Raw genomic sequence first — 27,494 nt, forward strand, 5'->3', positions numbered from 1 at the left:
ACGGGGCGGGTCAGCCCGTGAGGCCAGGTGAGAACCCCCGGGGCCCACTCACCTCCGCCCCGCTTCTCCTAGGCTTCTCGCTCCAGGCCCTCTGGGGCTTCGCGCCCTGCCAGCCCCGCCCCTGCCGCCTGCGTCCTCCAGGCCCCGCCCCCGCAGCCTCGTTCCCGAAGTTGGCGGGAAAGTTGCGAACACCGGCGCTTGCGCACTCTGGGGCCCTGGGAAACCTGCCTGGCGACCCTTGACGTCACGGATCACAGTGCACTTGATTGGCTGCTCTGCGACACCGGTCAGCTCCGTCTTTCTACTGTGGTTGCAGGCCGACTCCTGCGTGCTGACCACCTGCAAGGTCTTAAAAAACCTGGCACTGCAAAGACCCTCAGGGACTCTCTCCTTTCTTGTCTTACGGATGTGAGCAACTTGAGCCCAGAGAGGGGAAGAAATTTAAGTTCCACAACCGAATGGCTGAGCCCCCGGACGTAACGCTCAGCTCGGCTCCTGCTGCCACAAAGCTAAGTCCAAGAGAGGCAGGAGCCAGGCGTGCGTCCGGTGCTCCCTGACCTATAGGACAGGCAGTAGCTAGAGTTGTTTTTTCCAAACCTGAAACTTCCACTCTCACCTGAACCACGGTTACCCTCCCTGATGGCTGACACCTGCACCCACTTTTCACCGGCCTTCTTGCGCTTCACCTCACCTCCCTACCCCAAGGCTGCCTTTCCCATCCTGTCCCACCATCCGCACTGCCTCATTCCTGCAGCAGCTCTTCTCTACCCAAGCCTGTTTGCTCACCCATCCTCTGGCTGGTTGTCCTGACATTATCTCACCTGGTGGCCCTTGTGCCACATCATTGCCTGGGGCAGCTCAACAGCTGGTAGATGCCAAAGGGGGAGGATGACCCCGCTGGCGCCATGGGGCAGATCGGGGTGAGGGGGCCCATAAGTCTGCCCCTCCTGAGTCCCCTGAGTGAGCAGCTCAGAGGAAGGCCTGCTGGAGACAGCACCAAAAAACACAGGCCTGCAGATTTTTAATGCTCATACAGGGATCGGATGGGCTGGAGGGGTGCCTCAGACCACCAAGAGGAGTGCCTCACTTGCCACGAGTGCCAGTTGTCTCTCTGTTAGACATCACCTGGCTGCATGGTCTGTCTCTCTCTCCCGGGTGGGGATGGCAGCATCCACATCTGCCCGAGGAGCTGGACCTCCTGCTGACACAGCCACCTCGGCCCAAATCAGTTCAGCTCAGTCCTGGGTTGGGGGTGCGGAGAGCCGCAGACTGGAGCCCCCTGGGGCATCTGCTTTCAGGTCTCTCAAAAGGCAGTGGACAGACATCTGGAAAGAGAGGTGTGGATTCAGAGAGGTCCCAAGGTCCAGGAGGCTGGCTGGTTCTGGCCAAGGCCCTGCCCCCAACTCTTCTCTTGCCTCCTACCCATCCCTCTAAATGCCCACAGAACCCGGCACTCACCTAGTAGAGCACGTCCTCAAAATCCAGCTCCAGGTAGCGGAGCAGGCGGGATGGCAGGGGAAGGTGGGGCAGGGCGTGGGGCAGGCAGGCGGCCAGGTGAGCACGGAGCGCACATCGGCTCAGATGCTGCAGCGATCTGGGCTGCCTCACCAAGGCGAAAAGGGAGGAATAGAAACGGTGGTGCTTCTGGGGACAGAATGAGGGGCTCAGTAAGGCAGCCTTGGACAAATGGCACCCTTTCCTCCCAAAGCGGGCGGGCGGGGGGGTGGGGGGAGGGGAGGCTGGTAGCCAGCAGGTGTCTACAGGAGCCTCTAGAAGTAGTGTTTTGGGTGTTCACTCTGTGTGTTTTCTTCTTCTGGGACATGAACGGGTCTCTGGGTCGTTTCTCTGGGGCAGGGTAGGGGACCCAACAGAGCTTCCCTGTAGGCAGTGGAGTCCTTTGGGGCCAGGCTGAGTGAGCGTCAGGGTCTTGGAATCTGACCTGCAGTATTTCAGGAGGCACCAGGGCCACGGCCTCCTCGGGAAGCTGCATGATACTGTAGGTGTTCATCAGGACCTCAATGGTCCTCGGAGACTCACACCAGCGCTCCAGCACCTGGGGGGGGCAGAGATGCATCAGCGCTTCCGGGGTTCCCCCACGCTGCAGGTCCCCAGCCGGTCTGCACAGGATGACGAGACAGCGATAGAACAGCTGCTGTGGGCTGAATTGTGTCCCCCCAAAAATATGTTGAAGTCCTAATCCCCAGGACATATAAATCTGACCTCTTTAGAAATAGGATCTTTGCAGTTGCGATGAAGTTAAAATGAGGTCATCAAGGAGAGGATTCATAGAGAAGGGAAGAGGCCGGCAGAGACCTGGTGGGATCAAGTTGGAGCCAGATTCATTCTTTCATGTCTTCATTTAGTAAATATTTACTAAGGGCCACTACAGGGGGAGCCCTGGGGACCTAGCAATGAGGATGACAGACAGGTCCTTTCAGCTGGGAAGGTCTATTTCAGTGGGAGAAAATAATATAAACACATAAACAACCACAGATAAGCCGTTACAATGACAAATAAGTAGGCTTGGGGACTGAGTGTGTTGGGAGGGTGCTGTCCTAGATGGGTGGTCAAGAAAAGCCTCTCTGAGGAGGTGACCCGCTGCAGGGGAGGCTGAGCCATGCTGGGGGAGCAGCCCGTGCCAGAGACTGTCCACATGGAAAGAAAGACAGCCTCAGCCGGCCTGGACACACACAGATGCCGTCATACTCACCCGCGTCTGCAAGTACTGGCTAGAAGCAGATGCGTGCTTCATCCACTCCATCTCTGGCTGTGTCTCAAGCTATAGGCAGTGGCCATAAACCCCTTATAAAATCTGAGAACGGCTAAGTACTATCTCTCTGGCAGCATTCCTGTACATGGTACCCCTCTCCCCACATACACTTGCATGCAGCATTGTGGGCTTTAAAACCCCTGCCTACGAGGAGCCCCACCGCCTGGCAGGCTGGGAGTGTTGCATGGGCTGGCTGCTGCTGGGCCGGGGGAGCAGGGCCGCTGGGGAAAGCATCTCACACACCCGGAGCCCCCTCTGCTTCTTGCCCTGCAACTCAGCAGTGCTCACTGCGGCTGCCCCATCCCGTCTGCCCAGAGCGGGTCTCTGATTTACTCCTCCTTAGGTCTAGGAAAGAACAGGCAGGTCACGTCTATCTGCTGTTCGGGAGGGGTCTCTCTGTGCCTCCCAGCCCACGTTGATTCCTGCCTCTGTCCTCTGCCTGGAATACCTATGCTTTCCTCCTCCTCCATCTCCAAGTCCTGCCCATCCCACGTCCCCTCTGCTCCAGGAAGCTTCCTGCGGCTCTTCAACCAGCACTTCTCTCTCCCTACGTTGGCATAATGCCCAGCAGCTTTCCCACACATTATTTAACTTAGAACAACATGAGCTAACTCTAGGTTAGGCCCTGTTGAAAGGGCTTTACGTGTATGAGCTCAGTTCTCATCCTAACCCTATGAAGTAGGCACACTCTTATGCCCCTGTGTTACACACGAGGAAACTGAGGCCCGGAGAGATTAAGCAACTTGCCAAGGGTCACGTGGCTGGTGTGCCAGGCTCCGGAGGCTGCGCTCTTGGGCGTCACTTACGCCGCAGGTACCTCACCATAGAACAGTGTCTGGTGGTGGTCAGGGCTGTGCTCACTCCCACTGTTACCCACGGGGCTCCTACAGCTTTTTATCACTGTTCGCTAGAGGCTATAATTCATGCAAAGAGCATGCGTTCAGAGCGTTCCAGTGACTTGCCTATAGTCACAGGAACAAGCATCAGACCAGACCCTGGCTCCAGGTTTCCTGAGCGCCCAGTGGCTCCTGGAGAGCTGGCTGAGGCTGGCAGCGATCACCGATGACTCCTTGCAGGGAGACAGGCGCCTCAGCCAAGCGTGGAGCAGCTGTGGATTGCAGGAGATGGAGGCAGACTCCCTCCTGAACTTTTCCATCACCTGGGACGCGGCACCCAATCGAAGGGGAGGAATGGGGCACTTGGCTGTGCCGGCCCCCTTGGTCCCTAAGGCAGGGCAGGTCGGGGCTGGGGGCGGGGCCGGGCAGTGGGGTCCTGGGAAATCCTTCTGCTGCTCTGCCTCCTCCTCCCACCCCCTCCCCGAAGGGGAAATCATTAGCTGTCAGAGCCACCGTCAGATTACAGGGAATTGCTCGTCTCCTAATTATCTGGTGTTAATAGGAGATTAATTAGTGTTAATTGTTGATTTTCTTGTATTTTCCCAAAGGGGAGACCAATCTGCCGAACTCTCAGGCTGTTTAATTATTTGGTCTTGCTTAGGAATCTAGACAGATGCTTCTAGGTTTGTGAGTGGAGGCGAAAGGCAGGGACAGGAGAGGAGTGTCCAGGACCGGGCAGGGCTGGACAGTTCAAGCCCCGAGATGGCGCAGAAGGATCTGCCCACAGCCTGCTACCCTGTATCCGTTCTGACCCAGCTCCTCAGAGAACAGGGGTCCCCATCCCAGTCCCAGCACCCTTGGACATTATATGGCCCCCTCCAGATACGACGCAGTATGGGACAGGGCCCCCTGTCAGGGCATCTAGGAGCACAGGTCTTCAAGTTGAACCCACTTTGGGAATATTTTATGTTAATAAAATGAGATACAGCCAGGAAATTGACAATGAAAGGCTTTTTCTCTGGTGCCAGGATAGCAGCTGCTGGTCTGGGTGATGCTAAGCTCTCAGAAACAAGGACTATGTCTGTCTGCAAAAGGTCAGAAAGCTTTGAACCTCATGACCCAGGCTCATCGCTCTGCCCTGGGGGAGCCTCTCCTGTGCAGAGTGTCTCACTGAATGGATCCCACTGCCAGGCTGAGCTTCCTGCGTGTTCCTCTCATCAGCTCGCTCCCCGGATGAAGAAACAACTCCCTGACGCCCACATCAGTCCTGGCTCCTGTCTTTTCAGATGCATGAGAATCTGACCTCCTGCGCTCAGGCCACCTTCATCACACACGCATACACTTGTGCATGCACACATGCGTGCATATGCATGCGGGAGCCCGTGTATGCACACGTGCACACATACCTACACACACACACACCCCTCCTGCCAGTCTCCGTCCTTGCCTTTGCCCCCTTTTGGGCTTTGCTTACTTGATGAAAGAAGAACTTACTCATGTGCTCAAGGGTTTGAGGCTGCATCTGGAGTGAGTGGGAGCAGGTCTGCGTCTCCCCTCCCCTCACCCTCACGGCCCTCCCTCTGGCCCCAGCCCCATACCTTGGGGAGGGCCCCAGGCCAGACGCGGACAGCACCGTGGTTGAGCAAAGCTCGCACCGTGTGCTCTGGGCTCTGGGCCAGGGCCGCAGCTGGGCCCTGCAGAGCATAGTGCAGGGCCGTGTGTCCCCCATAGTCCATGGCGTTGGTGCTGACGCCGCGGGATAGGAGCAGCTCCACGATGGCCGCGTGGCCGCGGCGACAGGCCAGGTGCAGGGGCCGTCGCTTGTCCTGGTCAGCAGCATCCACATCGGCTCCAGCTGAGAGCAACAGAGAGCAGAGCTGGAGGCAGCTGGCGGTGGTGGCCTCAGCGTCGGCGGGGGACGTGCAGCGGACGTCACAGGCAGCCAGCAGTGGGGTCCAGCCTTCGGCATTACGGGCATCAGGGCATGCCCCCCGTCTCAGAAGCAGGTCTGCCAGCTCCACACGGCCCAGCCGGGCGGCCACATGCAAAGGGGTCTCCTCCTCCTCCTCAGACCGACCATCCACTTTCGCCCCAAACCTCAGGAGCAGTTCCGCACACCTGGGAAGGGCGAGACGGTGGTGGGGAGGAAAATAGGGCCCTCCACTCCCACCAGTCTGAGCAGAGCAAACCTGGGGGGAGTTCTTGGGCAGCTCCTGCTTCTGTCTGCCCCTCCCCTTCCATCCTGCCGGTCACTAGTCATCCCAGCCGCGCGCTGCAGAGTCAGCAAAGCCTTCTCTTCAAGCCCGCGTGCTCCCTGCAGGAGTGGTGCCCTAAAGTCTTCATGGGGGTGAAAGTCACGTGCAGCCCTCATGCAGTGAGAACAGGAGCCCTCCTGAGGGCTCTACACGAACTGACTTGTTCCATCCTAGGTCCCGAGGAGGAAACTGAGCCCCGAGGGTGTGAGGACCCGGCCCACATTCATGCAGCTAGGAAGGCGGGGGGCTGGCATTCGGGCCCAGGGGGTGGCAGGGCAGTTGGAGGGCTGTGCACGCTGGGGCTGGTGGAGGAAGCGGGACGTGGGGCCTGGCTGTGGGTGTGGATGGAATTGGGGGCATGGGAGAAAGAGCAACAAAACCAAAATTGGCCAGCCAGATTTGCTCCAAGACGGCCCTCACAGAAGGTCATGTGTGCCTGTAAGAACGTGAACATGGAAATTCAAGGCGAACAGAACTTAGCCTCTTGGAGCTAGTGTCTGCATCCGGAGAATGGGGATACTTGTTAATACCTGGACCTAATGAAGTTGTGAGCAGCACAGTGCCTGGAAAGACCATGACGGCAGCCCTTGGCAGGGAGGGTGGGTAGTGATGGATCATGGGGGCCCATCGTATTATCCTGCCCACCTTTCTATATGTTTAAAATTATCCATAATAATTTTTAAAAAGATTTTATTTATTTATTTGACAGAGAGAGAGATAGCGAGAGCAGGAACACAAGCAGGGGGAGTGGGAGAGGGAGAAGCAGGCTTCCCACCGAGCAGGGAGCCCGACGCGGGGCTCGATCCCAGGACCCTGAGATCATGACCTGAGCTGAAGGCAGACGCTTAACGACTGAGCCACCCAGGCTCTATCCATAATAATTTTAAAAAATACTTCTGTTTACGTGGGAAAGGAAAGAATGATTCTCACTGGGTGTGGTCTCCATGAGGCTGGGCTAGAACATGGCCAGAACTAAAAATGCGGGATTGTATAGAGCTGTGTTGTCCGATACAGGGACACCAGTCACACACGGCTATCGAGCACTTGGATTATGACAATGTCTAATTGAGACATGCCGTGAGTGTAAAATACACACCAATTTTGAAGCCTTGGTACAAAAAAGAGAACGTAAAATATCTCATTAGTTCTTTATGTTGATTACATGTTGAAGTGGCAACGTTTTGGATATACTGGGTTAAATAAAAGATATTATTAAAATTAATTTCACCCATCTCAGAGATATTTGTACACCCATGTTCACCGCAGCACTATTCACAACAGCCAAAATGTGAAAGAAAGCAATCTAAGTGTTCATCAGCTGATGAGTGGATTAAATGTAGCATCTACAGACAGTGGGATCTTATTTAGCCTGGAAAAGGGAGGACATCCTGACACCCACTGCAACGTGGATGAACCCTGAGGACATCGTGCTGAGTGAAAGAAGCGATCACAAAAGGACAAATGCCCTGTGATTCCACTCGTATGGGGTACCTAGAATAGTCAAATTCTAGAAACCAGAAGAATGGTGGCTGTCACAAGCTGGAGGGAAAGAGGAATGAGAAGCTTTTGTTCGGTGAGGACAGAATTTCAGGGTTGTTTTTTTTTTTAAGATTTTTTTAAAAGCTTTTATTTATTCATTTGATAGAGAGAGCACAAGCAGGGAGAGCAGCAGAGGGAGAGGGAGAAGCAGGCTCCCTGCCGAGCAGGGAGCCCGACACGGAACTCGATCCCAGGACCCCGGGATCATGACCTGGGCCGAAGGCAGATGCTTAACCAACTGAACCACCCAGGTGCCCCAGAATTTGTTTTATAAAATTAAAAATGTTCATGAGAAGGATGGTGGTGATGGTTACCTGACAATGTAAACCTGCTTAGTGCCACTGAACTGTGCCTTTAGAAACGGTCAAGATGGTAAATTTTGTTATATGTATTTTACCAGAATTAAAAAAATTAATTTCATCTTTTTCTATTTTTTTTAAGATTTTACATTTAAGTCATCTCTACACCCACTATGGGGCTCAAACTCACAACCCCGAGAGCAAGAGTCCCACGCTCTACTGACTGAGCCAGCCAGGTGCCCCATTATTGTTCATTTTTTTGATAAGGCCACTAAAAAATTTTAAATTTTTTAAATTTAAATTTAAAAAATTTTAAATTTTTTAAATTTTAAATTACATACGTGGCTCACATTGTATTTCTATTGGGACACACTGGGATAGAATACATCTTCGACCATAATAAGTCAAGGGAGTCTGCTGAAGGATGATGAGGTTAACAGGAGGTTAACCAGCTCATGATGAAAGGGATAAAAATTGGGCACCACTCCGGAGCAAGATGTGAAATTTGTCAGGTACGCAGTCTGCAGAGAGAGGGCCTCTATTGCATGTACAGTTAGTTCATAGATCTGCCAAGGGTCCCTTTGCCAGGATTCCATGCTCATCAAAAAATTGAGTGAGGGGCGCCTGGTTGGCTAAGCGTCTGCCTTCGGTTCAGGTCATGATTCCAGGGTCCTAGGATCGAGCCTCGCATAGGGCTCCCTGCTCAGCGGAGAGCCTGCTTCTCCCTCTCCTGCTGCTCCCCCTGCTTGTGCTCTCTCTCTCTGTCAAATAAATAAATAAAATCTTATTTAAAAAATTGAGTGAGGACTCGTCCCCCAAGTCTCCCTACACATACGGCATAATTATTTGGGTCATAATAAAGGAATTTTCCCTACGCTAAATAATATATTGAAACATGGGTGTATCTATCAGTTTCTTGTGAGTTTAGTTAGTTGAGTTCCATCCGTAGGCCCATTTATCTGAGGGTACCCACCAACAGGGAAATGCTAGACCTGTCCACAGGGATCAATGCAAGCCCTAACTGGGGGCTGCTCTCCTTTCCTGGACTGTCAGCTCCCTGAGGGCAGCATTATGCCTCAGTCACTGCTGTACCTAGCACAGGGCCTGGAACACAGGATAGACTCAGAAAAATTAACACTTTACAGTATACCACCTCCCCATAATGGATCCAGACAACTTCCCAACACAGGCTCTGCAGCTGGGTCCCTGCCACAGTCCTTTTACACCCCGGGGAAGCAGAAACTGTCCCAAGTACAGGCCGTTCCAAAGTTCCAGGGCCAGTGGTAGGAGGGTTTGGGGAGTAATCACATCCTGACTCCCCACCTGAGCCGAGCTCAGCAGGCCTGCCAGCCCCGACAGGCTCGCTCATCCTCCCTGAGGTCATGGCTCTGCCCGTCCCCAAGACTAGAATGGGGGCTGGACTGGGGGTCACTCACTCAAGGGTGCCGGCCCCCTGGCAGAGGTGCAAGGGGAGTTTTCCATCCTGGTCGGGGATGTTGGGGTCGGCTCCGGCCACCAGCAGCGCGTGGACACAGGCGGCGTGGCCCGCAGCACAGGCTTCGTGCAGGGCGGTGCGGCCCCCAGGGGCGCTGTCAGGCCTTGCTCGCCGCCTCAGCAGTAGCTGCAGAACTTCCGTGTGGCCCCGGCTGGCGGCCACGTGCAGCGGGGTGGTCAGCTCCTCTTCGTACGTCAGAGACCAGAGTCCTAGGGAGAGAGGGGACACGGGCCTCAGACCCTGGAGGGAGGCAAAGAGCGGCCAGGCAACAGGGGAGATGGGCAGAGGCTGGGAAGAGGGAGCCCAGAGCTCCATCCCCAGCCTCCCCTCTCCCTCTCAGATGCCCCCCCCAGCGCCCCTGGCCCGTACTCAGAGCGCGGATGTTGAAGCGGAAATCCCTCCATCGCTCTGGGTCGCTGGTATCAAAGACGGAATCCGGAGTCAGGCCAGTGCTGGAGTCGGCGAGGATGTGGGAGACAGAGCCCACGTCCCCGGCCAGCACTGCCTGCCAGAAGGCCAGGGCAGGTCCCGAGGCCGTCCGGGTGACGATGGGTCCCGGGCCAGACTCTGGGTGCTCGGCAGACCCTCTGTTGGGCTTCTCCACCAGCCTGGCACAGAGGGCGTGTCTGTCACTGGGGGGTTCTCCCTGCTCCCTGCATTCTTCTGGGGACCAGCTCATGAGGACAGAGTACGAGCATGTGGGAAGAGGAGTGGGAGAAGGAGGGGTCAGAGGCAGAGAGAGGAAGAAGAGGAGGGAAACAGGGACAGAGGGCAGGAGAGGGTCTCTGTGTCCCTGAGCGGAGCCTGACCCGGCCACGCGGTTCAGCAGAAGCTATTCTGGGCTCCACATGACTTCACTCCCAGGCCAAGGCTTAGGCAAGCCTCTGGGTAGGGGAGAAGTAGCCAGGGGCTTCTCCTCTTCCTCAAGCACTTGGTAACTCTGTATCTGACAGGGTCAGCCCAGGCCCCTGGCCCTTAGCCCTCCAGCCCCAGAGTCCCTCACCCCTCTGGTGGCTGCTCCAGCGAGGCTCGGCGGCCCGGGACTCCAGCAGCAGGTCGGCTGTGCTATGTGGGGGAAACAGCTCTCCAGGGCTCCGGTGTACAGGGCATTCTGCAAGGCCATGTCACGGCACAGTAGTGGCGACCGCCGAGTTGGCTCCCAGGCTGGGCGGGCCTGGGACCCCCAGACCCGGCAGGCCAGGGCCGAAGGAAGGCACCCCACACGGCGTCCCCAGCGGGGAGGGGAGCTCCTTCTCCCAGGCATAGCCATTCTCTGGGAGAGAGGGAGCCGAAGAAGCAGGACGCAGGGAGATGCCGCTGGCCGACTGGTCAGGCAGGCACCGGGCCCGAGCCAGGCGGAGGCCTAGTGTGGGAGGGGCAGGGGAGTGCACGTAGGCCATGCTGTAAATAGCCCCAGCTGTCCTAGCTGTCCGTCCCAGGGCAGGCGGCCTCAGGCTGGAGTGGGCATTAGGGAGGAGCTGGAGAACAGAGTGGGGCTCGAGCCCTCCAACCCTGAGTTCACCCTGGAGTTGACGGCCCTCAGGGTTGAAAGGGATTGCCCAGATCGTGGTAGCCAACCTGCAATTTCACAGGTAAAGGAACATGGAGCCTGGGTGTGGAAAGTGATTTGCCCAAGGTGTGACAACTTGTGGCAGATCCGGGACTAGAATGGGGGCGGGGGTGGGGAGTGGGGGCTCTCAAGCTGCCATTTCATACTCTTCGTCATCTATCCTGTGCTTCACCAAGCCAGCCTCCAGCGGCCTGGGGTCTGATCCCAGATGGAGGGCATGTGGGTGCCGGGCGATTTTTCCTGCCCTCCCAAATTAGCCCTGCACCTTCCCCCTCCCAAACCCAAGGAAAGGCTCCACAGTAGTGACGAATGGCAGAAAAGGCCCCACTCCATGAGGCTTTCCTTCCAGGTGTTCTCTAGAAGACAGACTTCTGCCTTGGGGAGAAAGGGCTCGGCCCACAGGCAGCAATAGAAACTCCCAGTGCCCACCCTGGGTGCTGATCCCCCATCTCCCACCCCTACCTGCCAACGTTAGAGGGGTCTCAGTCAGGGAGTGAGAAGGAGAAAGTGGTTCTACCCATTCAGGCATATTAGGATAATGAGACTACTTTCATTTGGGGAGATAAACAGGAAAACAGGGAGAAAGAGAACTTAAATCCCAGCCCCTGGGCGGCCCACCACGGGCTCTGGGCCCACTCCAGCCCTAGTGGTCTCATCTCGTCTGGCTCCCATTGGCCTCTATGACCTGCAGAACACACCTTAACCTTTATTCACACACTCTTTACACTGCTTCTTCTGAGAGAGCTCTGGGGCTCCCAGCCCTCGGTGGCACGACTGTCCCTTGCTCCCTGAGCTCTCCTCCAGCACCCCAACTCTTCCCTCCCCAGCAAAGGGGACCCACAGATGAACTTCCACCCGGGGGCAGGAGGCTGTGTCCCATCCACTCCCTGAGGGACAGGCTCTGGGTCAAAGGAAGGAGAGCAGAGCTTGGGCCGGTGGGGGGCGGGGGGGCAGGCATGTTTCAGAAAGGCGTGGAGACCACTCAGAGAAGGCTCTGGCTCTCTACCAGGAGCCCTTGTTCTGGCCACCTACTACACGCTTTCTCCCTAGAACCTTCCTCTACCCCACCCCGCCGCTGCCTAAGAGTCCTCACCCCACTGACACCCTTTTGTACGGATAATCAAACCCTGGAGTACCAGGGACCTTGGAGGCTTGTCCAACCTCTCCTTGTTTTACAGGTAAGGAAACTGAGGCCCGGAGACAGGAAAGGTCTGTGCAAGATCACACAGGGAGTTCCCACCGAGGTGGGGCTAACACTGGGGGCTGCTGACTTCCAAACTTGTTTTTTTTCTTTTTCCAGACTTACTGTAGACCTTCCTTTTCCTTTCTCTCTTTCCTTCTTTCTTTCTTCTCCTATTTTTTTTCTCTCTTAAAAACCCCAAGGAGGAAGAGAGCTGGGGAGCCAGGACAGGAACCAACAGGAGATGAAGACATGGGTGAGGGTCAGAGGACAGGGCTCTGGGGCCTGAGGGTGAAGGCTGTGAGTGGGTGAGGACGGAGGGCCAGCAGGGGTGGGGCGAGAGGGGGAGGCTGGGCACAGGCAGGGGGCGCAGAGCAGGGGCGGGAAGCACGGAGATGGACAGAGAGAGCTGCTCCCCGAGCTGCGTGGCCGTTTATGCCTCTGCCGCAGGCCCTCCACGGCTGGGAGCCGCCCAGTCCCCCTGCCAACCTCGGGCACCCTGGCCTCAACCATCACTTCCTTTTCTTCTTCTCCTTCGCCAGCTTGGCTTCCTCAGCGTCCTGGTCCTTGATGAGTTTTAGCCTCCTCTTGCCCAGTGGAGTCTTGAAGTACCAGTCCTGGTGGGAAGAGGGGGGGAGGCGGGAGTGCATTGGCTCTACCCCCAGCTTCTGCCTCCCGACCTTGCCCTCCCCTTCCCACAGATGTGCCCTCGGCGGCAGCAGCCGGTTCTCCTCTCTTCCCCGGCTCATCCTCTCTTCCCCGGCTCAGGCGTCCTGCTAGAGTCTCGGTTTCCCTTGCTCTCCACCAAATACTCCAGGCCACGGGGTCAGCCATGGTCGGGGGCAAGCCCTCTCTCCATGGCCATCCTGCCACACATGGGGCACTGGTGGGCAGCGACTGAGGTGGGGAAAGTGGGTGTCCGCTGGTGCCAGGACCAACCACGGGCTCTTAATACCCAGGTGGCACTTCCGGGCTCCGGCCCTTGAGGACACAGGTAAGCTGGTCCTGCCCACATGTCCTTCCCTGTGATTTCCTGTCCCCTTCCCAGCTAAACTCCATGGGGGAGCAGAGGGAGGGGTCTAAGGGGGGCTTCAGAGGGCTGACTCCCTGGTTAGTGCTGGCCCGTTACCCTCCCTCCTGGCCTCCCCGCTATGCCCACCCCCGAAGCCTCACCTTCAGGGACTCCTCCTCCTCCCGGTACACCGGCTCCAGCTTGGCCAGATGCCCCAGGAACTCTGAGGCCACCAGGGGCCGCTTGGACAGCTGCAGGACCCGCCGCTCGGTCAGCACTGAGTGGATGGCTTGGAGAATGTGACCGGGTGTGTAGCCATCGGACACCTTGGCCAGGGCACTGATGTCTAGGTTCTGGGTCACCTGGACTCCCTGGGCCTCTATCATCTGCCTCCAGAGCACTGCAGGTGTTGGGGAAGGACACAGGGCAGGGAGAAGCAAGCAGTGAGGGAGAAGCAACCACCTCTATCTGAAATGAGGTCTGTGCTTCTGGAGAGCGGCTCTGTGCACATCAGTGCCTCCCCTCCCAGGAAGATGAGCATCATCCTGTCCACCGAACACGAGGAAGTGACACTCGGAGGACTTACGTGGCCTGCCCGTGTCCACGGAGCCAGGCCAGAACCCAGGCCACCGGGCTGCTTGTCTAGCTGCCCTTTCCTGCCATGGAGGCATGGTCTCGGAGCAGAGTGGGGAGGGGAAGAAGGGTGAGGACGCTCTGGCAGGGGTGGTCCCTGGATCCCTTGGCCCCGAGGCCCTCACGTCACAGGGCCTCACCGTAGCGACAAGCGTAATCAGGCCGCGGCATGTAGAGGATCCGTTCGTAGGTCCGGCAAAGCCCCTTCATCTCTGCCAGATACGGCTGGTCAGTTGTCCCTATCAGCATCACACGGTCGCCTGGGCCCAGCAGTCGCAGGGCCTTGGTGAGATCCTTCTTTATTCGCTTTGGATCCATCTGCTCTGGGGAGATGGGGGGGAGAGACATGTGACTTCTGTGGGCTTCTGAGTTCTCTCGGAGCACATGCCCACACTCAGCCTCACGTGGACACTGGGGGCGACACAGGCAGGAGGCCAGTCCTGCTTCCAGGATAAGGAAAAGGCATCAGGAGGACAGGGAACTTGTCCAAGGCCCCACGGCAGATGAGGTTTGGAGTTGACTTAAACAAGCCCAAGCCGGCCTTGCCCATGGCTCATGCGGCTACCCAGGTCCCCACACCTCCTTCTCTTCTTTTGGGACCCTCTTATAGAAATTCTTCTCGGCATTCCCAATCCAGATCACAGAGGGCTGTAAGAGTCGAGCCACCTGGACAGGTCAGAGAATAAAAACCTGGCGTCAGATGTCCCTGGGCAAGGGTCACCTCCCCGTCTGGTCCAAGGACTGGCCTTGGAGCTCGGCCCCCATTTCCCACGTGCGGCCCGTCCCACCTCTCAGCCTGCTGGCCCTCCACCACACCTCCGTGGGAACAGAATCTCTGCCCTCCCTGAGTGGGGAGGCTGCATATTAAGCCTCAGCTCTACCATGAAAGAAACTGCTCTGCTCCCCACTTCCCCCCAACCTCCCCCATCCCCAGGGCTTCAGGAATCCACAAGCTCCTAGCAGGGGTTGGTAGGGAGACCTCACCAGCTCCTGAAATCACACCAAATAGGCAGATGGGTGACCTCCTAAGCATAAAGCCCACCCTGCTCTGTGGACACCGCCTGAGCACTAGAAATGCCAAAGTCGGGGGACTCAGACCTTAAAGACGATATGAACTATCATCTGCACCCCCATCTTGCCAGGATATTTGCCCTGCAGGTTGCCAGGTGACAGGTCAAACAGGTTGGCACCAGTTTCTGTGCACACGGCCTTGACCAGCATCTTCTTCCCCATGCCAGAGGGGCCCACCAGGAGGATGGAGCGGATGAGGGGAGCCATGGAGTGTATATCTGGGGAGCCTGAGAGAGGAAACAGGGGCCAGAGGCAGGCAGTAGGCCAGTAAGGGACCGGGGTGGAAGCCACTGTGCAAGGTGAGGCCAGAGGCCCAGGGCTGGGTGGGATGAAGTTCAGACCCCAGCCGCGCTGCCGTCCCCCAGTGTGTGAGCTATCCCCTAGGCAGGCACGCTGAGAGAGGCCGCCCAGAGGACTTCCATCGGCTCCCCAAGTACGATTATAAAGAGCTAGATGCAGGAGGGAGCCTTCTATCCCCTTCCAATGCCCCTTTGGTTTTCTGTACCATCTCTTTCCACTTCTGGATCATGAAGGGGTAGAATTAAAGGACCTATGACCAACCACTTCAGAAAGATCCTGGTCTTCCAGGATGGGGACAGACTACGGGATATCACTTGGGGTTGGGTGAGGGGCCGGAAAAGTGGACTCCTCGGTAGGTCAAGAGTTCATATGACTTCTGGGGTGGCCCAATCTGGGTGTGACCTCCAGCAGGGCCTGGGGAAGGCAGGAGGAGTCCAGCATGGATCCATGGCACAGGGGACATGTCCACCTCAGCCACCCTGACACGCACCCCGGCTCCCCCAAGAGCCACCGGCCAGAGTGGCTCTCCCCGCTCCCCAGGGCATCTCACCAAGCCGAAGGACCCCATACAAGGCCACATTCTGTCGTATGTCAAACAGGGAAGGCATAGGCAACTTGTTTGCCAGGTTCAGAATGGATCCGAGATAGAGGTAGTCACCTGGGGGGACAGGTGAGTGGCACCCACTGGGGCGGGGCCAAGAGAGAGCCACTCGAGGAGAGGGCTCACTGCAGAGGGCGGAAGCCAGCCACTGCAGAGGGAGCAGGCGCTGGGGAGGGGGTCTCACCGATGTAATCTTTCAAGGCCACTGTCTCGCTCTTCCTTAGAAAGCCAAAGACCACGAGCTCTTCAAACAGAGAGTCCACGGACCTGCAGAGGACAGCACGGAGGGGGTCCCAAGGACGAAGGGAAGTGGAGGCAGAGATGAGTGGCATGATGCTACGGGCTTGAGTTCGGAAATACCCATAGTGCCACCGGACGGCCAGCACCAGAAGGCCCGGCAGTGGGTGCTCTGTGGGCTGAGTGGGGTGTGAGAAGCAGCAGCGCCCTCTGACCCTCCCTCCGTCAGTCTGCACATGGCCCAAAGTTTCACCATCAGAAACCCAGTCATTTGGGCGACATAGCCCCCTCTTTCTAGAAATCACACTTCGTGTACACACTCCTGGAAGCAGCTGACATCAGCGTGCTCGAGACTCACTTCACCAAAGAAGTGACTAGACAGGGACCACTGGCAAGTTCCTCAAGGCCCCAGAGTGGCATCCAGGGGGAGATGGCTTTGGTAGGGACAGAGCTGATTAAGGCAAAAGGCTGGAGGGGGGAACAGGAAGGAGGGAGCACTGAGGACAATCCTCCACTCACATCTTCCTCTGCACCATCATTTTCAAAGCATTTTCTCATGCTTCTATTTGATCCTCACAGCTATCTTGTGCATTTGGCAGGGTGGGTACTTGGTTAACGAGGACAGGGAGTCAGAGAGGTTAAGTGACTTTCTCCAGGCCACACAGCAACAGAACCAGGACCAGAAGTCAGATCGGTCCTGGGCCAGGGTTTGCTCACCACCCACGATAAGGTAAAGGGTCTGCTACCTGTTTGGGGTCAGATCTTTTTCCTTCTTCTTCTTCCCAGCTTTCTTCCCAGTCTTTTTCTGGTTGGAAACAAGCACACAGGCAGTTGTCCTCTGGTCCTTGCCCCCCCCCCACCCTCCTTCCCCCCGCCGTGTGCACGTCTGCGTCCCAGCCTTCACCCCTCATCTTGCCTTCGGATGCTTCAAGGGTCTCCCCTCCTCCCTGTCCACGGCCAGGCGCAGGGTCTTCAGCTCTTGACGCATCAGCTCATCCACCTGGGGGGACAGCAGGGAGTTCAGTGGGGCAGCCAGCGGCTGGAGAGGACAGGAGGGAAGGGTGAGGACTGGGACAGGGGTGGACAGGAGGAGAGCAGCCTCAGAGAAGAGTGAGACAAGCCCAGGGAAGGCAGCAGGGGTGCCCACCAACAACCTTCCTACACACCCTTCTGGGACCTGCAGGCTTTGCCCTTCTCCCCCTGCCCCTGTCCCTGTACCAGTCCACACCCAATGCTAATCCATATCCTGCTCATGCAGGAGCCTAGCCCTCGCCTGGCATCAATGTGGGGAGAAGCTCCAGGATGGAGTCAGTTGGCTTTCAGTTCAAGCCCCAGACCCACCCTTTAAAACCTGTGTGGCATGAGCAGTTGCAGGACGTATCAGCCTGTTGCCCCCCAATCATGGCACCCACCTCAGGGTGTTGGAGAGGTCACATGATCTAAGGCTCCCAAGGTACGCCCTGCAGCCACACGGTGGCAGCTCTTGAAGGGTGGATGGGCATGACGGTGGGCATGACCCTGGCTCAGAGCCCCTCCACACCCCAGGGAGAGAGGGACCAGAGAGGCGCAGAGGATGATGGGGACCGAGATGGACCAAGGTGGAGCTAGAATGACACAGAAAAGGCAGCACAGAGAGGCTGCTACAGAAGAGAGGCAGTCCAGGGGCTCGAGGGGAAGAGCCCGAAGCAGGGGAGGTCCAGGGAGGGGGCGGGGGAGGGCCGCCAGGGGGCCCTGAGCCAGCTCACTCACCTGTATCCGGATCTCCTGCTCTACTTCCTTCCTCTTCTCCATCCGGAGCGTCTCGGGGTCAAAACTCTGTTTCGGGTATATACTCTCATACTGGTTCCTCCACAGGTCTAACCATGGAGAGACGGACAGAGGAATGAAGTTCAGGGTCCCAGGGCACCCACATACTCACACACACTCGGCCGGGAACCTGACCCAGCCTGGTCCACCTCTCTCTTGCTCTGTCTCTTTGCACCTGTCTGTCTGTCTGTCTGTCTCACACACACGCATACATCAACCAGGAACCTGACCCACACTGGTACCTCCATCCTCACAGAGCTGTCTGGCCCTGCTTCTACCCAGACCACAAAGGCCTGACCCCAAAGCCAAATCCGCAGGATTCAGATCAAAGGCATAACTCCCCCCACCCAGGGAATCGCACTCCACACTTCTGTCCCCTTTGGCATTCTCCCCTTGGCCTACACATCCACACACCCACACTGCCACCTCACTATCCACAGAGCATGTGTCCACTTTCCCCAGGACCCAGGGTCACCCTAAGGCCCTCACAAGGCCTGGACAGTCTTCCCCAGCCCCCTCCCGCCTTACTTATGTACTCCTCATGTCCGGCATTAATCACAGGTATAAATTTGGATGGCCACACTTTCAGCATTGTGTCTGCTTCCTAGAATAGAAACATCCTTTGATCTCGACCCCCTCATGGTCTCTGACCCTTACTCTCCTCAGACCAGCCTCCCACCTGGAATCTCCTCAGACTCTGTTCCCCCTGCCCACTTGGCCCACACCAAGTGGGTGTTTACCCCCTTCCTGGTCTTCTCTTTCTTCCCTTTCTTCTGCTTCCTCTCTTTTTTCTCCTTTTCTTTTTCTTTGTTTTTCTCTTGGTCCTTTTTTTTGCTCTCCTGGATCTGTGCCTCCAGTTCCATTTTTACCTGTGACCAATGATGGAAGACATTTCAGAGAAGACCAATGGGATTCTATAGGAGCAAAAGAACCCAGGCCTGAGATGGGGGTGGACTGGGGTCACTCATAGGGTCCAGATAGTCAAGAGTCCAGAGACCTCACTGGGGTCCAAGAAGAAAGAGGTGATCCGATCAGAGCTGCTGCTCTTTCTTGGCCCATGGGGATCTGAAGTCACAAAGAGACTCACCAGACATGCTGTCTCTCCCTGGCCAAAGATGTCTTCTCCAGACACAAGCACTCCCTACCCCCCCATGCAGTCTTGCTAGCTACATATATTTCCTCCAACACATCTGCCTCCGCTGAGACTGACCTTTCCCCCCAACCCTACTGCCACCCTCAGTTTACACTCAGGACTGTCTGTAACCTCAGACCCCACCTACCACAGAAAGTCTCCTGTCTCCACCTATAGGGTACCTGTTCTGGAGTCTTGTCTGCAAAGATCAGGTAGGATCCACCTACAGACTCATCTGGATAATCAGGGAATCGGCCAGTAAGGGCACTAAGTAAACATAAAATGGTCAGAGAGATGAACAAATGGGTGGATGGACAGATGGAAGGGTGGATGGGTGGTTGGATGGGTGGATGGATGGATGGATGTGTGGATGGATGGATGGATGGGGTAGAAGAGTGGGTGAATGGATGGATAGTTAAATAGAGGGAAGGATGAAGAAAGAAAAAGGACTAGGGGGATAGAGGACAAGAGGGAAGGAGCAGAGAGTTACAGATTAGAAAGGAGAGACTCCTCAGGGGGCATCCATGGATGCTTTCCTCATCCAGTTTTGGCGTTTTCTCTTCCATCCAGGGAAATGAGAAGTCATGTGCAGAGATAGTTGGGGGCCCCAGGTTTAAGTCAGGGTGTGAGCAGTGAGGGAAGGAGGATGGGAGTGGATGGAGAAAAGGGCCCAGTCTGGACTAGAGAACAGAACAGATGTGGGGACACGGTGGTGAGGAGGGAAAGAGGGGTTGAAGGTTGGGTGAGCTGAGGCTGGAGACACTGACTGGCACTCAATAAACCACTGTCGGATCTGCTCCTTCAATTTCTCCTTCATGTCGGGCCCCTCTGTCTCTTTGAGAGAGTCATGGGTCTTCACCATCGCCAACTGGAACTCCTCCTCCTTCTCTATCTGGCGGATCCTCCGGATATCCTCCCCGAAGCCGGCTTGATACATGACACCCACATTCCCCACCTGGTTGGGTGGCGAGGGGAGCTGGCGAAGTGGAGAAGAGGCGCAGGCAGTCGGGAGTGGGAGTGGGAGTGGGGAGGGCGCAGCCCCTGGCCTCAGGCACACACACCTGCCCCCTGCTTCCCCAGCACACTCGCACACGCAAGGCCCTGCATACACACCCACACGGAACAACGGGCATGCCTGCGTCGGGAGAAATCATGTTTGGAGCCAAAACTCGCCTGCGTAAATTACTCTGATAATGAGTTTGCTAGATGCATCTGGGCTGGCCCCCCTGCCCGTTCCCCCAGCACACCCTCCCCTGTGAGCCTCTGGCCCCAGCCCCCACGCACACCCCCGCCCCAGCGGCCCGTGCTGGCAGCCGCTCTCACAGCCACTTTCCCGCCTCATTGGCTCCCAAATGTATTTTAAATATCACTCTGCGCAGAGACAATTACTGAAAACGCTGAGCTCACACTGTTGATGGGCCCGGGCGGCCAGGCTCATTCCTCACCCACCACCATGCCATGCCCCCCCACCTCCCCCCAAGGCCCGACCCTGGCCTCCCTCTGCCTGCTCTTGCCTCCTGGGGATCCAGCTCTCCAGGCCCCCAAGTCTGACCTCCACTCACATCATGCCCCCTGATCCTTCCTTCCTTCTGAAGCCCCCAAGCCTCCTAGAATAGCCACCCGGCCCTTGTCTCTGATCCCTTTGGTGCCCCAGCCCAGCCTCTCCACAACTCCCTTTATCAGGAGGCCTTCACAGGCTCTGCCCACTGCAGGGCTCCTTCTCAGGGATCACACCCCTCACCCCCACCATGGCCGAAGTCAGCAGAGACTAGCCGGAAGTAAGATCCAGCCGAGAGTAGCGGACAGGTGTTACTCAGGGAGTGGGGCCCGTTTAGCCTGCCCGCACAAGCACTGGGGGCCTTCCCCTCCTACCACCCACGCTCCCCTAGCTGCACACTCGTGCTCATGGACCCAGGTAACACTCAGCTAGACTCCCTGCATTGCAGAGGAGAAGCCAGTCTGGGCCCCTCAGAGAAGGTGGGGAGACTGTGGCCTGAAACACTCTGCTGTGAAAGGGTATGCCCCCACCCACCCTGGCCCCCGTGGTTCTCCCAGAGGCTGTAAGAGCCCTGGAGGGGGGGTTCCCCACTAGCCTTGTGGCCTCCTCCCTCTGCTGGGTGCACCCACTCAGCCTCTCCTTCCGACCAGCGTCATGAACATGAGGTCCAGGATGCTCTGGGCTACAATCCCTCATCCTGCCCCACATGGGAGATCTTTCCAAAGGTTTTAGAGAGGGAGGGGTAGAAAGGGACGGGGCTTGGTGGTAGTTTTCTGGTCCTTCTCGCTCTTTCTCGAACCCTGAAGGATCCCTTAACCAGGGTCCCCAGGCCTGAATCCCTCCACTCATGCCAAGCACAGTCCTGAGTGGAGGGAGGCGTGGGCAGTGAGGAGCTGTACAGGGGGCTCAGAGGGACAAAAAAGAGGGGAGGAGACCCCATGCACTAGCCCAGCCTGAGCCCCTGCCTGGAGCGAGGCAGGGGCTTACCATGCCAATGAACTCCATCTCCGTTCGCCGGTCTTGCTGAGTACGTCTCCTCTGCAGGTAACCCTTCCACACCTGGGGGGACACATGGGCCCAGACATGCCCCACACTGCATTTCTGCAGGGGTGCGGCTCGTGCCATCAGCCCCAGGGAGAAGCACCAGCCACTCACAAGGGAAGGTCTGGGTAGGGGAGCTTTGGGGTGGGACGTGGGGGAGGAGTGCCGGGAGGACACCTCCCAGGGCTGCTCGTGGGCAAGCGACACCCTGAGCAGGAGCAGCCCAGGGCAGGGCAGGGCCGGTAGGCACCCACGTGGTCCAGCTCCAAGGCTTTCCCCCTCAGGGGCCCCTAGGAATTCCCTCCTTCTCATCCCCACCATCTAATCTGCTGTCTCTTTTGAGGTCAAGTTCAAATACCACCTTCTCCCAGAAGCACTCCCACTCTCACTTCTCAGAATTCCCACAGCATTTGGAATACACACTTGATCCCCCCTCCGCCTTGCTGGGCACATAGACATCCATACTGTAAGGGCCGTGGAGCTCCCCTGGTGAATTCCTACAGTTTTGACCCAAAGAAACTGAGGCTGGAGATAGGACGTGGCCTCTCCTGGGTCTAAGAGCCCATTTGGGCCGAGCTGAGACAGGGCCAGGGTTCCTGACTCCTTGCCCAGTGCTCTTCTCCCAGGCCTCTGGCCGCTCTCAGCCCCGTGGAGAGCCCAGTACCAGTGGGGTGGGGGCGGGGCACTGGGCAGGGGAGGCAGCGCCAGGGCCTGGCCAGGTGGCTTCTGTTCCATAACAGAACCTCAGAGAGCAGCCTCTTGTGTCGGCTGTATTTCCACATTCTCGGTGTCTGGCAACAGGGACAAAATGACTTGCTTCAGCTTTCAGGGGAGAAGTGGGGATCTCTCTTTGGGCTGACCTTCCTCCTCGAAGGGCTTGCTTTAGCGAGCCCTGGGGGCAGGGCCTCCTCCTCATCCGTGGGCCAGCCTGACATTAATAAGTCAGCCAGATGCACGGGGCTCAGATAGGCATGCTCCGTGCATTGATTAAAAATCTAAAAATCTAGGGGCTCCTGGGTGGCTCAGTCAGTTAAGCATCTGCCTTCAGCTCAGGTCAGGATCCCAGGGTGCTGGGATCGAGCCCCATGTCAGGCTCCCTGCTCAGTGGGAAGCCTGCTTCTCCCTCTCCCTCTGCTGTTCTTGTGCTCTTTCTCTCTCTCTCAAATAAATAAACAAAATCTTTAAAAAAAAGTCTAAAAATCTATCCCATTTGGAGGGCATATATCTTCTTGAGTTATTATTTGTTAATTGGTTGGTTTGCTTCTGGGCTTTGGCGGAAAGGAGTTCTCAGTTTCCTCTCTCGGGCTAGCAGACAGTTCCCGAGGCACTGGGGCTTGAGAGAGAAGCTGGGAGAAGACGTTCATTGGAGACAGAAAGACCAGCTCCATGTCAGCAGTTCTGGGCCTGCTTCTGGAAAGAAAAAGTGGCAAGGGACGTCCTGTGATGGGGCAGGGCAGTGGTCTCAGGAGCTACGATGCTGCAGGAGCAAAGGGTTCCCTTTCTGCACTGGAATTTTCCTAGGGCCACTCCAGTCTCCTCAAGCTGGTAACCAGCACCAAACAGAGTAAGCCTGAGTCAGCAGGACTCAGTGATGAGAGAAGACACACACACACACACACACACACACACACTCACACTCACACACACACACACACTCTCACACGCTGGGGAACAGCAAGGGCTGAGAGGTACGGAATGGCCATCCAGAGTAGAAGAGAGGGGTGACCACCGGGATGGTAAGAAGGCACAGGGACACCTAGGGATGGGGCTGGGTTTTCTGCAGTGGGGCGGATGGGATGCGATTCTGTTATTTCCATGGGTGACCCAGATGGCACAGACCTTGAGGACATCTGGATCACATCAGTTCTCAAACTCTGTTTGATTCATCACCATTCCTTTTACCTCAGCTGCCAGGAGTCTCAGGATCCATTTTAGTGACTCATCTTTAACAGTCTTATGAGTTTCCGGAATGACCATCTACTATGTTCTGCTACCTTATTATGGATCTTTCTCCTCTAATTTTAATGATCCTTCTGTTTCTGGGGCTTTTATGAGATATAGCACAAGATACAAGCTTATTAACTGATTAGGTCCCCAGTTTAGGATCTGGTTATGGGGGGCAACAGAATCCAAGCACCTGCACCTCTGTCCTCAATTGCTGAGCCAGGCAGTCTTCCTGGAAGAGGTGACTCAAGCCTGACCTTCCTCCTGGGTGCTGGGGGGTTACCTTCTGTATGGTGATAGCTGCTTGGTCCTGATTGAACTTGTGCCAACTGTCCTCTCGAATCTTCCTATCGCGCTCCTCCTCTTTCCGAATCTCTCGCATGAAGGTGGCCCGGAGCCGGCCTTGCCTGGCCCGCTCAGCCCTTTGCAGTAGGATTATGGCCTCGGTCCGGTGCATTTCTGGAAAACCCTGGCCACCGCAGGGGCAAAGGAGCAGGAGAAGATGAGAGAGGGCTTGTACGTAGGCTAGCAGCTGGGAGACCATCCACCAAACAACATGCTGGGGACATGGTCCTCCCAGTGGAGCGCCCAAGTCCTGTCCTCTATCTCAGTGTCAGAAGGTTTCAGGGAGCACAAGAGCATCCTCGAAGCAGGCCAGGGATTCCCCAAAGAGCACTCTGAGGTGGGAATAGGGCAGGGCAAATCCTCTCTGTCCTGGAAGATGGCATCTCTGTTCTGGGAGGGGTGTGTGAGAGGAATCTGGGAGGGTGTGTCCCTGACTTACCCGCTCAGAGGTCACCGGCTCCATTCTGGACAAGATCTCTGCCAGCATCAGCCCTCGCTCCTTCAGAATGGTGGACTGCTCCAGCAGAAAGTATTTGGGGATTGGAACCTCCAGGTCTGCCTTTGGGGCAATATGGGTAAGGAGGGTCAGGACTCAAAATCCAGGCCATCTGGCTGATACTACCATTTTAGCTGCTTACACAGATCCTGGTGATGGTTTCCTTCATCCCAGAGCCCTGGGGTGGGAGATTTATGGGTTATGGGCAGATCCCCTTAAGCTCATCCCTCTATCTCCCTGCCCCACCATGTAACCGGAGTTGAATTCTGGAGGATCATGATACGTAATGGGCAGTGGTTCCAATCCTGACTGTGCATCAGAATCAACTGGGAAGCTCTTAAAATGCAGACTCCTAGGCCCTCCCCAGACTACCACATCAGAGTGGCAGGGCCTGGAGAATCTGTTTTTGTTAGTTTGTTTTTTCAAGTCCACAGCTGAGTTTGATGCAGCGGGTCTGGGAACTTTGAGACTGCTTCGGATGGGGAGCAGTGGCCCAGGCCCTTGGGGCAGCCTGGAGACTGGAGCATCCACATCACCCTAGAGGCTTGTTAAAATGCAGAAGCGGGTTAGTGGGATTGAGCTGTGGTCCGAGATTCTGCATTTCTAACGAAGTCCTAGGTGATGCTGATGTTTTTGGTCCGAGAACCACACTTTGAGAAGCAGGCCTCTGGGGGACTGTCTTCACCAAGCCCCTGCGGTTGGTGGGTATTCCCAGCCCCGCGAAGCCTCCAGCCTGACTCTCTCGCCATCCCCCAACTACTCGCATGCACCCCCTCTTCCTGAAACTCTTCTCCCGATCAAACCCCATCCCCTGATCTGCCCCGTTCCCCTTCCCTGGCAGAGGTCCCAACACCAGGGCTGTCCTTGGGAGGTCAGGCGTCTCCGCCCCCTCCCGCTCCAGGTGGTGGAGGCGTGGCTCCGTGTCCGCGGGAGGTCAAGGCTACCGGCCGCCCCGCCCCTCCGCTGGAGTGGGCGTGGCTCCGCAGCGCGGCCCGCGCACCGGGGTGAGCTTGAGGTCCTGCAGCACGCGGTCCAGGCAGTGGTACTCGCTCAGGTCGGCGCGCACCAGGTCGTCCTTGAGCTCCAGCACGCGGCCCGCCACGCCGTCCAGCAGCCGCCGCAGCAGCCGCCGCTTCTGCGGCTGCACCATCTGGTCGTAGAGGGTGTGGAACCGGCGCATCAGCCCCAGGTAGTGCAGGTAGATCGACGAGAGCCTGTACTGGAACGACTGCCGCTCCCTGGGGGGCACGGGTTCGAGCAGGGGCTGCTCCTGGTCCAGCAGCTCTTGCAGGGTCACGTGGGAGGAGTCCCAGAGGCGCTGGTAAGCTCTGGAGAGGAGAGGGGGCAGCAGGCCTCGGATCTGCGCCTCGGGGGAGTGGGGGAGGGGGGGAAGGGTGGGGAAGACCGGCTCTGCTGAGCCTTTTGGGGAGTGTGAACTCCGGGTTCCAGAGGTGTGCAGTTAAGGTTACTCATGGCCCGGAGGGGTCCTGAGGGGGAGTCAGGTGGTAGTGAAGAGAACACACGTCCAGGCCTCCAGCACGTGGGAGATTGGGATCACTGGGAGGAGGGAGGCCACTGATGGATTAGCAAGGAAGGTGAAGGATAGGCATGGCCCTCAGGGGCTCCCTGTAAGGAAAAGGTCTCTTGGAGTCCGCGGTCGGTCCCTCCAGGGAGAGGGTGCAGCCCAGGGATGCTGCAGTCGTCTAGAAGGGTGAGTGGGAAGTGGGGGTGAGGGATGAGTATAGAGGAGGGTCCCTTCCCCTGATTCTGGAATAAGTAGTTCAAGGAAAGTCTGAAGAGGGAAAGCTGACCGCAGACCGGCACAGCCAGGGGGTGCTGTGTGAATGTCTGGGGCCTAGCCAGGGCTGGCCCAGCACACAAACCCCTCTCCCCGGCACCCCTTCTCCTCACCCACCTGCCCCAGCCCTGGGGGCTCCACTCCTGCTCCTCACTCACCCCTCAGACATGGTGCCCACTTCTCACAGTTCCCTTTGTGAGCTGGTCATGCAGTCCACAGAAGCTGTGCCTCCACCTCGACTCCATGCCCGGAAAGCCAGAACAGCCCAGTTTTGAGAGTTCTGGCCCATTGTCTCAATGTTCTAAGGCTGTGAGGGGAGGGGGCAGTAGGTACAGGACTGGGGACCCCTATCTCAGAGGATGTTCCCGTATCAAGCCTTGGAAGGCTAGGGCAGAGTGTGCGGTCAGCCGTGGCTGCTTTTCTTGTGAGGATCAAATAAAAGAGGAGTCGCTATTTGAAGTCACCCTGGGAGCAGTGAGGCTCTGGGTGAAGGTTAGTCCTAAAGGCATTCGTTTTTCCAACTGCACTTCTCAGCGGGAGGAACCCTATACTCCTTCACTCAGAGCCAGCCTCCTTGGCTCTTACTGATGACTGTCCTGGAGGCAGGTGTGATGTAGGGGGAAGGGGCACTGGAGTTGGGGTCAGAAGGTCGGGGTTCAGGCTGCAAAGTCATGACTCCCCCTTGAGATGAGCACAAGCACGCCTGTTTCCCTGGGGTCTGATCGCACTTCACATGGTTCATGCGAACGTGCCTGTGTAAAGAATGACATTAGAAAGAGTAGCAGAGGGGACCCAGTGGCCTTTGGGGCTCGTTCTGAGCCCTCTGTGGCTGTAGCCATCAGGGCAACAGGCTCAGGAGACTATTCTTTGGAAAAATACAAAACATAGCAACAGCACCCTGACTCTGGTCAGCTGAGGGTGACCTTCTTGATTTGGTGTTAAGTCGGGAACGTATGAATAAATAAAGCACAGAGCAAAGGAAAGGGAGAGAAAGGGGAGAGCAGCAAAGAGGAGCAAGAGATGAGGAGTTCTGTGGCTTTTGTGTGCACGCAAATTACCTGAGATCTTGTCAAAAGTGCAGATGCTAATTCCACGATCTGACTTGGGTCTCTGAGTCACACCATAGCAAGGTAGGAAACTCAGTGGGAGTGGGGAAGAGCCAGGGCTCAGGGGCCAGGTCTCCTGGGCCCTCTCCTTTCCAGCTGTGGGACTAAAATGTGGGTGATTGGTTCCCCTCTCATGGCATCTCCAGGTTAGGCTTGGCCTCTAAGAAAATATATGTCAAGGATGTAGGACGGCATCCAGATGTCAGCCCCCGTTACAGTGAGCCTATTCAGTACATGAAGGGGACAAGCTGCGTCTATCCAGTGGCAAAGGGAAGATAAAGGATTTTGGACTTGTTCCCTGAATGCAACCCCTTCACCCCACCCCCTCACAGCTTGGGAGAGAATTTGTGGGTCATACGCCCACAAGATAGAGCAGAGGCCGAATGAGAGAGAAAAAGCAAGCGTGAGCAAATATTAGGTGGTGAATCTAGGTGAAGGATATACAAGTGGTCATTGAACTTTCTTGCAATTTTTCTGTGGATTTGAGATTTTTCAACATAAAGTTTGGAGAAAAAGAGGAGTCTCAAATA

General features: G+C 56.7%; 2 protein-coding genes across 2 annotated transcripts; both read right to left on the reverse strand.

Annotated features, from left to right (window-relative positions):
* Positions 1-987: 987 nt before the first annotated feature.
* On the reverse strand, positions 988-10,503 carry ASB10 (ankyrin repeat and SOCS box containing 10). The gene is given in 7 exon segments (XM_036102101.2): positions 988-1,325; positions 1,459-1,644; positions 1,940-2,053; positions 5,205-5,724; positions 9,136-9,403; positions 10,198-10,281; positions 10,284-10,503. Coding segments are annotated over 6 exon segments (1,353 nt in total). The 5' UTR covers positions 10,465-10,503; the 3' UTR covers positions 988-1,325.
* An 862-nt stretch (positions 10,504-11,365) lies between these two features.
* On the reverse strand, positions 11,366-26,027 carry DRC11L (dynein regulatory complex subunit 11 like). The gene is made up of 19 exons (XM_036102100.2): positions 26,017-26,027; positions 25,061-25,388; positions 24,004-24,123; positions 23,503-23,688; positions 21,222-21,293; positions 19,504-19,712; positions 18,919-19,003; positions 18,345-18,473; positions 18,133-18,208; positions 17,548-17,654; positions 16,715-16,798; positions 16,545-16,603; positions 15,746-15,828; positions 15,511-15,618; positions 14,688-14,887; positions 14,169-14,255; positions 13,730-13,907; positions 13,118-13,356; positions 11,366-12,561 (listed from the first exon to the last, which is right to left on the reverse strand). The coding sequence occupies exons 1-19, from the start codon at positions 26,025-26,027 to the stop codon at positions 12,457-12,459; spliced, it is 2,466 nt and encodes an 821-aa protein (XP_035957993.1). The 3' UTR covers positions 11,366-12,456.
* Between the last annotated feature and the right edge of the window lie 1,467 nt (positions 26,028-27,494).

Source organism: Halichoerus grypus, chromosome 12, assembly GCF_964656455.1.
Source record: "Halichoerus grypus chromosome 12, mHalGry1.hap1.1, whole genome shotgun sequence".
NCBI classification, from domain to species: domain Eukaryota; kingdom Metazoa; phylum Chordata; class Mammalia; order Carnivora; family Phocidae; genus Halichoerus; species Halichoerus grypus.